Source organism: Salvia splendens, chromosome 19 (genome assembly GCF_004379255.2).
Source record: "Salvia splendens isolate huo1 chromosome 19, SspV2, whole genome shotgun sequence".
Classification (NCBI taxonomy): domain Eukaryota; kingdom Viridiplantae; phylum Streptophyta; class Magnoliopsida; order Lamiales; family Lamiaceae; genus Salvia; species Salvia splendens.
In genome coordinates, this window is record NC_056050.1 from 7,145,265 (window position 1) to 7,162,481 (window position 17,217).

Consider the following 17,217-nt stretch of genomic DNA (forward strand, 5'->3'; position numbering starts at 1 on the left):
GATTTCCCTGTTCTGCACCTTTGTAATTCCCAGCTGGGGGAGGTGGTGGGGTGCTCTTCTCGATCGCACTCAGAAGTGACTTCTTCAGCTCATCCATCTTCAAGTCCATTTTCTGCTCCAGTTTATTTTCCTGATCAGTAGACAAGACAACAGCAGCCCGCTCTCGGTTGTATCCTTCCCTTGAATGGTCATACTCTTTCTTTGCATTCAGTAGCTTCCTTAGGACTCTCTTCGCTTCGCTGACCCGTAATTGTGTGAAGCTTCCTCCTGACGATGAATTTGCTAGATCCTTGGTTACCGCGTTCATACCTTCGTAGAAAGTATGATGCACTTCAATGTCCGCCATGCGATGGTTGGGACATGATTCCAAAAGACCCATGTATCTTGCCCAATAATCGCTCAAGGGTTCATCATATCCTTGCTTCACATTAGTTATTTCCCTTTTCAGTGCGCTTGTCTTTGATGACGGGAAAAACTCGCCTAGGAATGCTGACTTGAAATCGGCCCAAGTCTCAATGGAGTTGGGGGGCAGGCGCATGAACCAGGTGTTGGCTTCCCCCTTGAGCACAAATGGCATGGCCTTCAACCTATAATCATCCTCATTCGCTCCTGCTGGTCTCCTCTGCGCCCTACAAATTTTACAAAACTCATGCAGAAACTCATACGGCCCTTCATAGCTCTTCCCACAGTATGTAGGCAGAATCGCGATCACATGAGGCTTCACATCGCAGGCGGTTTGCCCTGGAGTGACGACTATGGCTTGCGATGGTTCTCCCTCGGTATGCGCGTTAAGGGTACCGATCTCTGGATCCTCATCTCCGTTGGCGGCCATCAGAACTGGGATGCCTTCCAACAGTGGTATCTCCTCTGGTATTGGTCCTTCTATATTGTATTGTTCTTCGTCGCTACTCGAACCTAAGTCAGATAAAGCCGTCGACAACCCGGATCGAGTGGTTAAGAGTATCGATCCTCGCTGAAGTATCTTCGGCCTCCACTGGTCAGGAGCCGAACTGCTTCTCATAAACTGAAAAGAAAAGAAAAAAAAAGAAAGGTTATGCACAATATATACACCGAAGTATCACTCACAGTAATTGCAAATAACGCAAAGAAAATCATCGATTGATCACGGAGATGGGCCGGATGGCATCCGTGATAGATGTGTTGTTGGAAGAAGTGACCAGCTGGAAGAAAGAGCAAGCTACAGGAACAAGCGGCCATGCTGGCCAGGATGTTGAACCACAAGTCCCAGAGACCGTAGTGAAGGAGCAAGAGGAAGAGAAAGCCGAGGAGCCGGCAAAGGATGATGAGCACCAAGCTGGAATGGAGACAGACCAACCGGAGGACCAACCGATAGAACGACCTGCACCACCTGCCCCACGAAGGAGCAGGAGACTCCGATAGACCCCCCCCCACTGACCAAGTTAGTTTTTCTTTTTAAGTTTCAGTTTTTCTTTTAACTTTTCGTATTGTTGTTATAATTTGTTTAGGTAGTATAATTTGTGTTTGTGCGCAAACCCCACTTCAAAACACTTAGCCTATTCTCTTTGGAGCATGTTTTCTTTGTTTTGTTTGTTTTGATTTCTTTGTCGCATGCATGTTAGCTCACACTTAGACCATTGCATGGTCTAAGTGTGAGGAGTTTGTATATATGTGTTTGTGGTTATGTTTTGTTGATCTCTGTATAGGTGATAAAACCTCTCTCACTTAGCCTATTCCATAGTCTAAGTGTGAGAAGTTTTTGTTTTAGTTTTGCTGTTTGTTGTCTGTGTGCCATCGTACTGGCCATTACCTTTTCCACTTCACAGCCTTATCTGAGGGCAGACACTTGTGAAGTGAGAGGGGGGACGCAATGGCCAGTAAGATGTATGTATATATGTGTAGTCTTTGTGTTTGTGCTTTTGTTTTGTTTTGTTAGGTCTAGATTTATGTTGTTTGTGATTGGGCTTAAAACTCAACCGTCTTGAGCTGAAGGTGAGGGGAATTGAGGGAAATAGGACATGCTGGAAAACCTAAACCATCCCCGTTAGTACCTCCTAGTCAGGATAGATGAGGTGAGTATGAGAGAAAAGCTCATACTTAGAGCCAAACACGAAAGCCCTCTAAAATGCGAGTTATAAGCCTTAAAGTGGAACCACTTTCCACATATATTGAAAAAAAAAAGAGAGAGGCTGCCACAATTCGCCTAGGGTGAAGTGATCACGGGTAGCAAATACTGAAGGCAGTAGGGACCCCCCCCTCGTAAAAAAAAAAAAAAAAAAAACCACCTTTAGAACCCCTTTTTTTTCTTAACCTTTTATATACCCAGATAAACACCCCAGCCGACTGGGACTGTGTAAGGCATGAGACAATGGAGCTTACTGGCCAGGAAGAAGTGCAGAAAAGCAGAAACCAGCTGGGCGAAAAAGTTAGAAGAAAATCGACCAGGGAGTCATTCCCAGTCCAATCGATCTATGAGTTTTCAGTTTTTTATGTGTTTATGTTTCTCTGTGTTTGTTTGTGTTTTTCTTTGCGTCCTAGTTTAGAGTCTAGGTTAGGTAGAGTCGGTCAGGGGAGTAACCAGGCTAGAATTCGACTTATTCTTTTCTTTGTTTGTTCTTCACGCTTGAGGACAAGCCTGTGGTAAGTGTGAGCAGTTTGATAAGTCGTATTCTAGGCCTTGGTTACGGGTCAGTATGATGTGCTTAATTGATTATATTTGCAAAACAGTTGTTTAAAGTGTGCAGGTTAAGCATTCTAGCCAGTAGGGAAGTTTCGGAATGTTCAGGTGAAGAAGGCGCCAGCATGATCTCATACTGATCAGTATTCGTGCTAAAACGGCTTGAGATGAAGAAGACGGATAGCTGGGACGGATTACCCACAATTAAGGGCAAAGAAGTCAAATTGCAACGAGGATTTACCCTAAAATCAAGGGTAGCCTCCCTATAAAAGGAAGCCAAATTGGAGAGGAGAGGGGATTGACTCATTCAACACCATCTTTAGGTAGAAAGTTCTCTCGGTAGTTTCAGTCTTTCAGCCGTGTCCCGCTTCTTGCCTCGCCGTAGCCATGATCACTTGACGTTCAGATGTTCCCATAATTCCAGTCATCGTCCATTCCAGCCAGCAAGATCGTAGTTTATAGTCTCATCGCCCGGAGTGGCAAAACACTTTTACATTGCTTTCGTAGTTTTAAATTTCTCGCTTTCCTTACGTTGGATCTTGTTTACCTTTGGATATTTTCTGCTTTTGAAATACTTTGTTGAAGATCCGAACGAGTTTATGCTATGAAGTTGATTTCCGTTTCGTTTATTGTGGTGTTTCTTTATTCCCTTGCCTAGTTAGCTTAGATCTAAATTTTCTCGGTGTTTAAAGTGCTGATTCTCTCAATTCCGTTTACGTAACAAATTTCTTTAGGATAGATAAACAAGTACTGTTTGATCGGAAAGTAGGTCGTTGCATGCAAAGCTTAGTTTAATTTCTGAATCGTTCTTTCATATTGACCAGTATGCAGAAGTCCAGTTTCAGTATTTGATTTCGGATTTGATTTCTTAGTTTTGGATCTGTGTTTGTAAGTTGTTAATCTGAGTTTTTCCGTGTTGAATCTGGAATTGTTATCTGAATTTTGGAAGTGTTTGTTGAAGAAGATGATGTCTATTTCAATTGGAGGGGACCACTCACTTTTCAAGATGCTTTTGCTTTTGTCCTTCACTTTTAGTTAAGCCCTGTCAGCCCAGTCACAAAACTTCCACTACACTCTGAATATTATGTTTAGCCCGAAATAGAAACCCGTACCTTCCAAATATTTTCTGTTACAAAATTGTCTCCCCATTCCACGTACACAGTTACATTCCAAATGTTTTCCTTACCGTCTGACCAGTAGAACACCTCCTTCAAGTTCCAGCCTAGGTAGAAACTCAACCCAGCGTGGTAGCTAACCAAATCTTCCGATTGTCACCGCGGTAGTTTAAGAACGCACCATCTCTGTGGGATTCGACCCTTACCACCACTATACTGATCAGTAGAAGTGGGTTGAGGAATCTTTGAAACCAAGGTCTAGGTTAGTTAGGATTTCTATCCTGATCAGTAGGATATATCCTTGCTTGAACGACACCTCCGCACCTTAGGTCCTTTCACCTAGCCTCTTGTTCTTTCGTGAGGCTGCTGCTGATGATCACTGGATAAGAGTTCTCCTCTCCAAGGAAGGCATACTTCAAATTTGGTGGCAACTTCTTCAGCTCAACTTGAGGTAGAAGTGTGTCTTCGGGTAGAGGGTTTTTCTCAATCTCTCCTTCTTTTTCTAAACCTCCCTTCGATGGTTCTTCTATACTGGCTGGTAGCTGAACCCCTGCGGCTCCAGTGAACTCTGATTTCTGACAGAATCCCTTGATTGCTGCTTCTATTTCTTCATCAGTCAACCCTTGGCTACTGATCATTTCACACCATGCAGCGGCTTCGATGTCAGCCTGCTCATAAGCATCTAATGCTTGGAATTTCTCCTGCAATAGTTCGGTCTCAAGAAAATCTTGGACAAGGGGGTCAATCACGTCAACATAACACAAATTTTCAGAATCAATCGGTTTCTTCATGGCTTCATTGATATCAAAAGTAAATTTCTCTCCATGGAAATCAATGCAAATTGTCCCCTCGGCCATGTCTACTATTGTCTTAGCCGTTCTAAAAAATGGCCTTCCTAACAACACTCCACTAGATTCCCTAGCTTCATGCTCACTCATTTTGATCACATAAAAATCCGCAGGATAGGTAAAATCATGCACTCTTACTAACACGTTTTCTAAAACTCCCTCAGGACTTATGCACGACCTATCAGCCAGTTGGATCAACACCCTAGTATTAGACAATCTAACTCCCTTCAATCGGTTATATATAGACAATGGCATAACATTTATGGACGCCCCCAAATCACACATTGCATGTTTGACCTTCACATCTCCTATAGTTATAGGCAAAGTGAACATACCTGGATCGGCTCTCTTGGGTGGTAACTTCTCTTGCACTATTGCTGACGCTATTCCTTCCACCATAATCTTGCCATCCTTCTGGGCTCTCCCGGCTATGAAGTCCTTAATGAATTTCCCGAGAGGGGGTAGCTTCACGGCTTGGAGGAATGGTATGGTGACATCCAACTTCCCAAAAATCGACAAGTAGTCAACCGGGTTCTCTTTCTTCCTCTTTGTAACAAATCGGAATGGGAACGGTTTCTCCCCTTTTTTTTCCTCTACTGGTTCTTCAGCAACCTTCTTGGAGTTTTTCTTGGGTAGTTCCTGGGTCTGGGCCTCCATTATGGGTTCTACCTCTTGAGGGGGTTTCTTCCTGGTCAGTAAGGTGTCGGGTTCACCTCGTAAACTTGGTGTATCATCCAAGAAGAATGGATCCTTCATCCGAGGCATAGTTCTCTCTAATTCATCCACTGAAATGGTATCACCTCCTATCTTCATTCCATTAGATCCTCCACCAGGTTGTTTCGGTTGAGGCGCGTCATAAGTGGTTCCCGACCTCAACGTAACCTTACTCACATTTGCCTTTTCGGGCATTTGGACTGTAGATGGGAGTTTCCCTGCATTTCCCTTCAAATCACCCACCGAACTGGCCAGTTGAGCTAACTGCCTATTCATCATATCCATGTTCGCCTTATGTTCCTTCTGGGCGTTTTGCATCCCCTGCACGACCTCATTATGGGATTGCAATTCTCCTTTGATGCTCTGTTGTGATGCTAGCATTTCACCCATCATGTCTTCAACGGATCTCCTTGACCTGCTCGAGTTTTGGAAGTGACTTGGCCCTTGGTGTTGATAGTTCTGGGAGGTTTGCTGGCCTTGATTAGGCGGGTATTGGTTATACTGGGCAGGAGGGGTGTACTGATCTTGAGGATATTGATTCTGGTGCTGGCCTTGGAATTGATTTTGGTTCTGATGGTTTTGGGGTCCTGGGTTTGGCTGATTTTGGAAGTTTTGGAAGTTTCTCTGGTGGGGTGGCACATAGACAGGGTTCGGGTTCTGTGGGTTTTGGTTTTGGGAATGTTGGTTTCTTCCTGACCAGTTGGGCTGGTAGTCTGGGTTCGCTGGTCCACGGTTAGGGTTTTGGTTCGGATGGGGGTTATACTGGCTCTGACCTTGGTTCTGATTTTGGCTTCCGTCACCCCATCGGAAGTTTGGATGATCCCTCCATGGTGCATCCCGTTGCCTACCTTGAATCCAATGCCCACTAGAGTTGAAGTACCCCGCAGCATTAACTTGCTCCATATTCCCGAAGTCATTAGGCTGATCGTAGTTCGGTCCTTGATTTCCCTGCTCTGCACCCTTGTAATTCCCAGCTGGGGGAGGTGGTGGAGTGCTCTTCTCGATCGCACTCAGAAGTGACTTCTTCAGCTCATCCATTTTCAAATCCATTTTCTGCTCTAGTGTATTTTCCTGATCAGTAACCGAGGCAACAGCAGCCCGCTCTCGGTTATATCCTTCCCTTGAATGGTCATACTCTTTCTTTGCATTCAGTAGCTTCCTTAGGACTCTCTTTGCTTCGCTAACCCGCAATTGCGTGAAGCTTCCTCCCGACGATGAATTTGCCAGGTCCTTGGTTACCGCGTTCATGCCTTCGTAGAAAGTATGATGTACTTCAATGTCCGCCATGCGATGGTTGGGACACGATTCCAAAAGACCCATGTATCTTGCCCAATAATCACTCAAGGGCTCATCATACCCTTGCTTCACATTAGTTATTTCCCTCTTCAGCGCGCTTGTCTTGGATGACGGAAAAAACTCGCCCAGAAATGCTGACTTGAAATCTGCTCAAGTCTCGATGGAGTTGGGGGGCAGGCGCATGAACCAGGTGTTAGCTTCCCCTTTTAGCACAAATGGCAAAGCCTTCAACCTATAATCATCCTCCGTCGCTCCTGCCGGTCTCCTCTGCGCCCTACAAATTTTGCAAAACTCATGAAGAAACTCATACGGCCCTTCATAGCTCTTCCCACAGTATGTAGGCAGGATTGCGATCACATGAGGCTTCACATCGCAGGCGGTTTGGCCTGGAGTAACGACTATGGCTTGCGGGGGCTCTCCTTCAGTATGCGCGTTCAGCGTCCCGATCTCCGGGTCCTCATCTCCCTGGTTGGCCATTTCCCTTGGGTTGCCTTCCAACAGTGGTATCTCTTCTGGTATCGGTCCCTTGGATCGCTCGGGTTGAGTCTTTACCTAGGCAAGAACTTAAAGGTAATTTCCTACTGACTAGAATGGGGAAAGAAGTGTAGGGGTGCAGCTGTGTACGTGGAAATAGGGAGACATTTTTGTAACAGAAAATATTTGGAAGGTACGGGATTCTATTTTGGGCTAGACAGAATATTCAGAGGGTGGTGGTAGTCAAGGTGACTAGGCTGACAGATCTGCAGGTTATAACTAAAAGTAAAGGACAAAAAGCAAAAATCATCTAAAAAACAAAGTGGTCCCCAACATTAGACAGGGACATCATCTTCTTCAACAACACAAACTAAAATCAGAAAATAATTCCAGATTCAACACGGAAACACAGTTTATCAATTCGCGAACACAGATCCACAAATAAGAACACCAAATCTGAAATCAAAACACAGAAAATGCAACTCCGCGTACTGGTCAGCAGGAAAACGAAAACGAACTCAAACAAGACTTCACATGCAGCGATTCACTCACGATCAATAGTTCCACATTTAACTAAAGGAATTTTGACGGAAACAAAGAAAGGAAAGTTTCGGCACTTAAAACACCAAGGAATCTTAGATCTGAGCTAACTAGGCGGAATAGAAAGGAAAATAAATCAACACAATAACCGAAACGGAAATCAACTTCATAGCATAAACACGTTCAGATCTTCCACAAGTACTTCAAAAGCAGAAAATATCCAAAAGCAACAAAAATGCATGAATCAATAAAATAACCACCGACAACGGTATAAGACCCAATAGAGGTGCGGAACCATTTTAGATACTTTAAATTTTAGAAAAACAACAACAAACTCATGCAAAGCGCGCGTGATGTGTATATTTAAGTGAAGTTAGTGAAATGGACGATCACTCTGTTTGCCGAAAATTCGACGACCAAAAGTGGTAGAAATGACATCTCTGAGAAGTTGAAACTGCAACAACACGAATGAAGAAATGGGAAGACATGTAAGTGCACCCACCAGCAATAGAATCCATGCCTTTTTCTGCCCAAACACTAGATACAACGTCGGACTAAAGGCAACCATCATGAACAAGAAGGACAGGAAAAGGGTAAGCAGACCAATGCAAAGTCGCTTGGGCAGTGCATACAGAAAGTCTTGCTCTACATAACACGAGGTGAAGAGCGAAACTGCATCTGAAATTGCAAATATTGTGAATGCGCTTGACTTGTAGAGCATCGGATAACCAGACTCTGATTGGTTGCCGCCAGGAACCGTGATAGCGGCAGCGAACACAACTGTAGCAATCAATGCTGCAGTAATGGTACATGAGTTAGCCGTATCTTTCATCCATTTCTCCCCTTCTATTTTCAGCTCTCTATGTTCTCTAGTAAATATCATCTCAGCTGCTTCACCATTTCTTATTTGGATGTAGCCTGGTAAATGGATTAAGAAATTTACAAGCTTCCTGGTTAAAAACCAAACAAAAATAAGATTGATTACTTCTATTCTACTACTAATATGCTACTATAAATATGAATGACATAGAGCCTGATTAATAAAGCTAAATCAAGAGTCTAATGGTCAATCCAAGAGTCTTGAAGTGTTTTAGTTTCTTTATTCAATGTTTTAATTAAGTGTAAGAGATGCTTCACATTTCTATATTTAATAACCAAGTCTAGAAAGTTCTCAATACTTGGAGGGTTGTTCCAAGTTTGGCTATATATAGGCTACGATCTACATATTGAGGAGGAAGAACTTGATCAAATATATTATATTTTGAGCTATTTGCTTGTTTGAGAAGAGGATTCTTCTTAATTCTTGCTCTAAATTCTTAGGTGGATTCCTAGTGAATTGAGAGTGTTTCTTTTAAGTGATTTCTATATCATATCCTACTAAATTGAGCTTGATAGGAGGTGCCAAACGTGCGGCCAAGTGAAGGATTGAATTACAAGAATTGTCGATTTCTTGTGAATAGTTGATTCTGTAGTTGCTCGTACGATATATGAGATTAAACCCTTTCTCACAACGGTTCTTGACGGCCACATGGAGAAAGTTCTGATTCAAATAATTCCTAGTATGAATTGCAACAGGAAGTGTCCTTACAATTTCTTCTACAACATCATTATTTCCTGATTCAGCTGCTGCTATAATGGCCTGTTTGCAGATAGTTTGTTTTGTGTTTGTCTGTAGTCTAAAGGTTCTATAAGGTTGCATAAATATTTCACAAGCTCCAGCGCTTTCTCACGAATCAATTTCTTTTCATGAAACCTATTAAATGCAAACACCATGCGAACATATATAGATTGCCTGAGAGTAATAAGATTCAATTATTACCTAAGTATTTGATAACATGGCAAAGAGTTGAGTGCATTTTTAGGACAAGTTACCGAACCCATTTTAGATAAGAAATTAGTATTAGTTTTGAATGTCTACATGAATCACTTGCCTAGAATAGTTTGGTTCTCAATGTCCAAAGATTGTGGCTTCATATCAATCTTCAAAATACCTTCAAAATTTTAAGGTAATACTCAGCTAAAATAATAAAATACTCACACCAGTATATGGGATGTTTCCAGAAGCTGAGTTGATCGTCCTCGTCCGTGGAGAATGTTGTCGCTCTGGAGGCTATCTTCTCCAAAACTCTACCAATGAACTCAGGGTTCATCGTAATCCAACGCTATATCCGCAGCTTAGGAAATCTGGTGACCAGCATTTCCGCAGCGTGATAGTTCCCCGCGGATGCAGCAACGTGCAGTGGGTTATTCCCGACCGAATTCGTTAAGGTTAATGAGGAGTCATCAGTGATCAAATCAAGTAGGTTGGACACAAAGCTTTCTGTGCATGGCTGTTTCTGATTACGAGCTCACCCTCCTTTGCACGGCCGCGGGATCCTGATCCAAATGTTGTTTAGCCATGTCCCAATCACCCACAGCGCAGCTCTGTACAATTATGCCACTCTTCTCCTATTCATCACCATTACTAACTAACCTTAACTAATTTCATTTTAATGCCGTGTGCCATGTGCTTTGTTACGTTTGCATTTGAGTGCAGAGTGTGTATTGTGTGTACTATATTATGATCCGTTTGTTTTGATAGGTAAATAGTTTTATAACTATTTGAAATTCTATATAAGGTTATATTAGTGCGTTGACTATCTTAATGTGCTACTTACTAACTAATCAACACATTATATTAAAAATGTCAACACATTAACGTGAGTATGTCAGCATAAATTTATCTTGACAATTTGCTCAATTTGCTACTAGTTCACTAATCAACACATTCAGGGGCGGACCCATGTATAAAATGGGTGGGGCTAAAGCCCTCAATAAAATTATATTTTAAGTATTTTTCTTTTTAAAATTTTATAATTTATCTAAATTTAAGGCAAATTATTATTTAAAAGCCCTTATAAATAATCTGAAACTCTAAAAAATATACTTTAAAATAAAATTTAGAAATCACAGCCCTTATTGTTATTTATTTCTGCGTCCGCCCCTGAACACATTCTATTAAAAATGTCAACACAATAACATGACTACGTGACAACACAAATTTGTGTTGACATATTCATATCAAGGGGAATTTATCTATCGTCAATTTTGGAACAAATCCAAAAATTTATATTTGTACCTAGTAAAAAAGATTTATTTGTTTTGTGGAATTAACCATTTACTTTCTTTTGGAAAGAAATTATGTTCAAACAAGCAAATATGTCATGGTTACAGGAGTCTATCCATCGTGTATAGGCTTTAAAGGCATCGTGGCAGAACCATCGAGGTTAAGTAGGGACCTAACAGATTAAAATGAATCTTAAGGATTCAAGACACATATATTTACCCCATACTTGTTCTGGTAAATATTTCAACAACCCAAACAAACTCAACAAGAAATAAAACAATAGAAAGGTGGAAAAGGAGAAGAAGATGATAAGTGTTATGATTTAGATTAAAGCTCAAGAAAGAAAACTCAATGGCTACTTTCACAAACAAAAATCTAATGGCTCCACAAAACTAGCAAGACAAGAACTAGAATTGCATACCTTAATATTTAATCTAAGCCCATGAATCAATTAGAGAAACTTGTTCCTAATTACGAAAATATCAAATTAGAAAATCACTTTTCTACCTTTTATAATTCCTGATTAATAATTCTTATCCAAAATTTTGGATTGTTCTATATGACGACCGAAAATTATGAGATGATTCATTGAATTAATCAATATTTTAATCAATTAAAGTAGAATAGTTATGCTTTAATTTGCTATTAAGTTATGGTATTGAATGTTATGAATATGATTAATGTTGCAGAGAGCCATAAAGATGGGTGCAAGAAGATTGGTTCTTCCCGGAAACTTTCCGATAGGTTGCCTTCCAATACACAAAATAGCATTCCAAAGTGCACCCCTTAACAACCAAAGTTGCGTGACAGAGTTGAATGAATTTGCGAAGTACCACAACGAGCTTCTGCAAGAAGCCATCCTCAAACTCAAACTAGAGAATCCCAATACTGTCATAGTGTACGACGACTATTACAATGCTTACCTAGATCTCCTCCAAACGGGAATAGATAGTGGATATGAGGTAGAGAGGGCTTGCTGCGGAATAGGACGGAAATACAACTTCGATTTGGGAAGAGTGTGTGGAGGAGCTAATGTTAGTGTATGTGAAGATGTTGATCGACATATAAGTTGGGACTGCATCCAGATGACTCAACAAAGCTACAAGCACATGGCCGCATGGTTGATACCGTGCTTTTTTACTAAACTCGCCTGCTTTTGATCATTTATCACTTTCGTTTTCTATTTCTTGCTTTTTTATCATTCATTTTATTTTTCGACTCCAAATTTTTGTGCTACTTAATTAAATTTATTACCTTTTGTTTTTGGATATTTTTGTGCATTACTCCTATTTCTGTCTCTCCTCTTCTGTTTACTTTCTCCATGCTCCCAAACAATTATAACTAAATAAAAGAAACATATTCAAAACTATTATGTATTGGTGTCGACGGAATTCTAGGTCTATAGGCTCCTATACTAAATCTATGTGATATTTTTAGGATAATGACCCACTAAAAAATATAACGGATCTTAGATTGATAGTATTATAATTTTTGTAGTCCCATGTCAAATTTCAGTTAATTTTACTTACCAAAAAAATAATTTTATATTAAAATGCAATTACATTATTTACTAATTAATTTTACCTAAAATTCTAAAGGGATTGTAGTAAATTAAATCACTAAGTTTGGTCCAATTCCGGTGTGTCCCATTAACTTTCATATTGGAATATTAAATCGTGACGTTTCAAATTTTATGAATTATCCATCCATGCACAAATCGATATCTTTTTTTTGTTGTTGCAAATTACAATATTTCAATAAAATTAGAAGTGAAATGATGAAGATGAGTATACTAGTGACTCATCAACAGAGGAATGGAGTTAATTAGATTTGTAGTAGATGATGATAATAGAGTTTATTTTCCTTAACTGCATATGTTCAATTTATAGTTCACATAATTTGATTCATATGTTCAATTTATAGTTCACATAATTTGATTCATATGTATTTTTAGAAAGGAGAAATCCATAACAATTTTGTTGTTGGCAAATGTATACAAAGAGTCAACATTTATGATATCAATTTTTTCCTTGAAGAAGATCTCTTTGTTAGTCTTGTTATAGTTAATGAGGCACTATTAGTTGAAATTGCAGCCAACTAACAATCACTATAGATAATGGCAGTGATGACTCCACTAATTCAATTCTTTACGATGTAAATTTGAGACTAATTAATTTCGATCTGATTAATTTTAGTTGATTCCAATATTTAATCATCAGCTCTCTTCGAAAATGGCAGCATGATGCAAGAAAATCCCATTAGACAGAAAAATGTAACCAAGACATTACTAATAAAAACTAGCATAATCAAAAGCATAGGTCAAGTTAGTCCAAGCAAACACTGGACAAGACTAGAAAGGGAGGTGATCGACTCCCGCCGCGGTGATTGAGGTGGATGCGGCGGTGCTGCTCCGCTCGGCATGGCAGAGCTGGCGGAGCTTGGTGGGGACGTACCAAATGGATAGGCGGGGATGGGCGTTGAAGATGGCGTCGATGTCCCATCCCTGCCTTGATGCAACCGCAACCAACGGCTTGTAACACGCTTGCCTCCACGCGCCCACGTTCTCCCCGCGCTCCTTGAACGCTCGTCGCAGCGCGTTCGACGTCTCCTCGTCGAGGCAGTGCAGCGCATAGCAGTGGACGTAGTGGCGCATCTTCGGCTTGTTGATGTAGTTGGCTCCCGCCTTCTTCGCGTACCGGAACACTTGGTTCGTCACCTATGTATGTCACATTAATCAGTATCTATCTACTCCCTCCGTACCAACTAAAATGACACACTTTCCTTTTTAGTTTGTCTCAACCAAGATAACACATTTCTATTTTTGATAACCTTCTCTTTCCAATTAATACATCCAACTTACGCCCACTATTTCTCTCTCCAATTAACCACATTAATCAACAACTCATAAAATCTCGTGCCGACTAAGAAATGTGTCATCTCAGCCTAGCCGGGACAGAGAGAATATCAAATAGCTCAATTTAAACAACACCAAAATTAGGACTTGCATGAGATATTATGGTTCTTGTAGCCACGTATATACATATCTTATAGCATCATTGATATGTTCTATTTTTTAAAATAATACTCCATATGTTCCATTCAAGATGTCTAAATTCTTGAAATAGCCTGAAATTTTTGGTGTAGTTGTTGAGTATGATAAAGTAGAGTGAAAAAGGTGATTAAATATTTTAAGAAGAGATAAAAAATATGAATTTATTTCTAAATATGGAAGTGAACATCTTGAGTGAAACAAATCTAAAAGAAAATGTGGACATCTTAAGTGTGAGAGAGAATACATATCTTTAACATTAAAACTAAAGTAGTTTATCATAATTAATATTTAAAACCAAAAATTGATGAGATTATATTTTGTATGTTTTCCATTTTGATAGTATACCCCTAGAAATGTGCATGCATTTGTTTGTGTATATAGACGTAGACATAGTGCACCAAGCATGACATGTTTTTTTCTCGTACTTAAATGACAGCAGGAATATTAATTTTGTCATACGTCGGTGAAATCATAGTCAGCTGAGGAGCAACAAAAAACAAAAAGATTCCACCCTCTCTAGATTTGACAACTAAACAGATGAGAAGTGAGAGGGAGAGGGAGAGGGAGAGGGAGAGGGAGAGTTTCGAAGCAAGGAAAGATGATGATTTTGTTTGGACCAAGAAAAACAGGTGTCACTTATTTGTTTTATGTGGAATGATGTGCATTGATTATTTTTTGGGCCCCTCTTTTATTTTTTGATTCAGAGAGGCCCAGCAGCAGTTCCGTACGCAAGCTGTCGAGTTCTCATGTCGACACCTGCTTCTGCAGCCCAACTCTCTCAATACTTCCAAAATTTATTTCTCTACTTTCCTTCTCACTCCATATTCCTTTTTTCTTCCCAATATATATTTATATACATTTTCCACCAACCTAATATTCTTTCATACTATTTCGTTTATTATATAGTGCAAAATTGCATTATCCTGAAATTTTATAGTACTATTTCTCACGTGTCCCATTGATTTAGATCGGAGGGAAATTATGTAATAATATGATTTTGAAGCCAAAAAACTTTAATTTAAATGAGTGATATATAAATTTGCAAAGAAATCATAGATTTCAACTTCCAATTCATACTAGATAATTTCCCACTAAATCTAAATCAATTTAATAATTGTAAATGTTAAAACTATAATACATAGTCATTGACTGTTTATTAAAAATTGCGGGATTGACCAAAATTTTACCAAACTTCCTTCAATTTCAAAACCAAAACTATTTGATACTAATGTAGCCTTACTATAGCTTATAGATATACTATTTGAAACTAGCCTTGATAAAATAGTAGAAAGGTGAATAAAGCCGTACGTATAGTGATAACAGTCTATTAACTCACATGTCTTGAAATAGAATATAGTTTGTGAATTGTGATAATAGTAGATTTGTAGATATATGCAATGAATGATAGCATTTGAATTTGAATTAAAAGGAAGTTGGAAGTAGTTACCTTGGTGGGACATTTTTCTCCTCTCTCCTTGGATATGTTTTGGACTTGGATCAAGAAATCGCGGCATTGCTCATACAAATGGAATAGATAATCCAGGCCGTTCTTCTTCCCACGCGCCACCTCCCCCGGCTCCGTCACGATAAACGGGTGCTCCCTCTGCCTCTCGTTCCCCCCGCCCTCCTCCGTCTCCTCCTCATCCTCCTCCTCCTCCTCATCCTCCTCCATCGACGCCATCCTCGACCTCCCCTTGCAACTCTTCCTCCGCCTCTGCTTCCTCCCGTTCGCCACCACCATCTCCCACACCCCTCCCCCCCCACTTCCCGCCGCCTCCTTCTCCTGCTGCACCGGCTCCTCCGACAACCCTACACACAATTATTTTCTTCCATAATTAATTCTTTTAAGTATATACTACTCCATCATTCTCTGGAAAAAAATATAGACACTTGAGACAACACGAGAATTAATGTATAATTGGTATAGTAAAAGAAATGAGGAGAATGGAAATTAAAATAGTTTTATTGGAGAGTGTGACCCAAATTATTATCAGTGTTTAATGATATAAGTTGTAAATAAATTGATATATATGAGTAATGCGTTTGAAAGAACTTTCAATAAATGAAAATGAGATATTTTTATGAGACAAACAAAATAGGAAAGTGTCTTTATTTTTATGAAATGAAAAGAGTATTAATTTTTTTTATAGATAAATCAATTTAAATTTAAAGACTCGAACTCTCCCACTGGCAACTCACAAGCACATTATCTTATTCTAATTTCATGCTCATGCAACATAAAATCAATCAATTTCTTAGAAATTACTAACAATTTTTCAAATTGATGCCTAGAAATTAATAAAATTAACCAATATTTTTTTCTGCGTCCGCTCGAAGCAATGATAAAAAGAGTTAGAAACTAACCTTCTTGCGAAAGAGCGTCGAGAGCGTGCGACGCGTCGCCCGAGAGGAGGTGGCGTCGCCGCGCGTCCTCCTCGTCAAGGCGTCGGCGCTCGGCCCTAACAGCAGCGCGGATGCCGTACCTCTCCCCGACGAGCAAGTCCCACCGGAAAATCTGGCAGAGGCTGTTCATCATCTCATCAAGCTCCTCATCCCTCATGTCCACAAGCGTGTTCACCGTGAACCCCAGCTCGGCTATCTTAGCCACCGTGAAATACCTTATCCCGTACGCTTGGAAAAGCTCCTCCAGCCCGCCCAGCTCCCGCGGCCGCATCGGCGGGGGGACCACAGCCTCCAGGAGCCGGTTCGGGGGAGCGAGGCCGGCCCGAGGGTCCCACTTGAACAAGCTCGCGGAGAAGGCATCAGGATCCATTTTTTGCCTCCAAAAAAAAAAACTAAGTAGTAGAATTGAAGAGAATATATTTTGGTTGTTTGTTTGGTAGTGAACAGTGATAGTTATAGTTGGAGGTTTGTGGTTGGGGAGAAGGCTTCCCTTTTAAAGATTAAGAGCTTTCCTTTTACTTTTGTAGTACTTATTTTTTTAAATACAGTTGGATTCATATCTTTCTATATTTTCAATATTAGCAATTAATGTCTTGACGTCCATTTAAAATGTGGTCAAATACATGTGACATGCATAAGCATATATATATTCATGTGTGTTACCACTACGGACCAGGGGAGCAATGGCACTCAGTCTCATGCCCACTGGGATTTTGAAGACTAATTGCTAAAGCTATTTATTGTCAGGAAACCCAAGCTTAAGCAAAGGCAAGAGAAGACACACTCTACATCTAAAGCTAGGGGTGGTGAAATATATCGAAAATATTGATATACCTGACCTGACCTATTGTACCGAAAAGATACTGAAAATGCCCGAATTTTTTGTATGGTATGATACCTTGTTGAAATACTACTCTCTCATTGTGGCTCTTATTGTGGGCACGAATTTAAAGAAATGTAAAGAAAAGTTGATTGAAAAAAGTTAGTGGAATGTGAGATCCACTTTTTTACAT

General features: G+C 40.2%; 3 protein-coding genes across 3 annotated transcripts; 1 reads left to right on the forward strand and 2 right to left on the reverse strand.

The window, feature by feature from the left end:
• Positions 1-8,016: 8,016 nt before the first annotated feature.
• LOC121778947 (protein ACCELERATED CELL DEATH 6-like) lies at positions 8,017-9,793 on the reverse strand. Its single transcript, XM_042176325.1, has 5 exons — positions 9,682-9,793; positions 9,571-9,634; positions 9,354-9,435; positions 9,002-9,282; positions 8,017-8,593 (listed from the first exon to the last, which is right to left on the reverse strand). Exons 1-5 carry the CDS (start codon positions 9,791-9,793, stop codon positions 8,017-8,019), a joined length of 1,116 nt encoding a protein of 371 aa, XP_042032259.1.
• Positions 9,794-11,450: 1,657 nt separating this feature from the next.
• LOC121778948 (GDSL esterase/lipase At5g03980-like) lies at positions 11,451-11,909 on the forward strand. Its single transcript, XM_042176326.1, has one exon. It carries the CDS (start codon positions 11,451-11,453, stop codon positions 11,907-11,909), a length of 459 nt encoding a protein of 152 aa, XP_042032260.1.
• Positions 11,910-12,989: 1,080 nt separating this feature from the next.
• Positions 12,990-16,711, reverse strand: LOC121778546 (floricaula protein-like). Its single transcript, XM_042175920.1, has 3 exons — positions 16,166-16,711; positions 15,249-15,610; positions 12,990-13,465 (listed from the first exon to the last, which is right to left on the reverse strand). Exons 1-3 carry the CDS (start codon positions 16,572-16,574, stop codon positions 13,100-13,102), a joined length of 1,137 nt encoding a protein of 378 aa, XP_042031854.1. The 5' UTR covers positions 16,575-16,711; the 3' UTR covers positions 12,990-13,099.
• Positions 16,712-17,217: the final 506 nt, after the last annotated feature.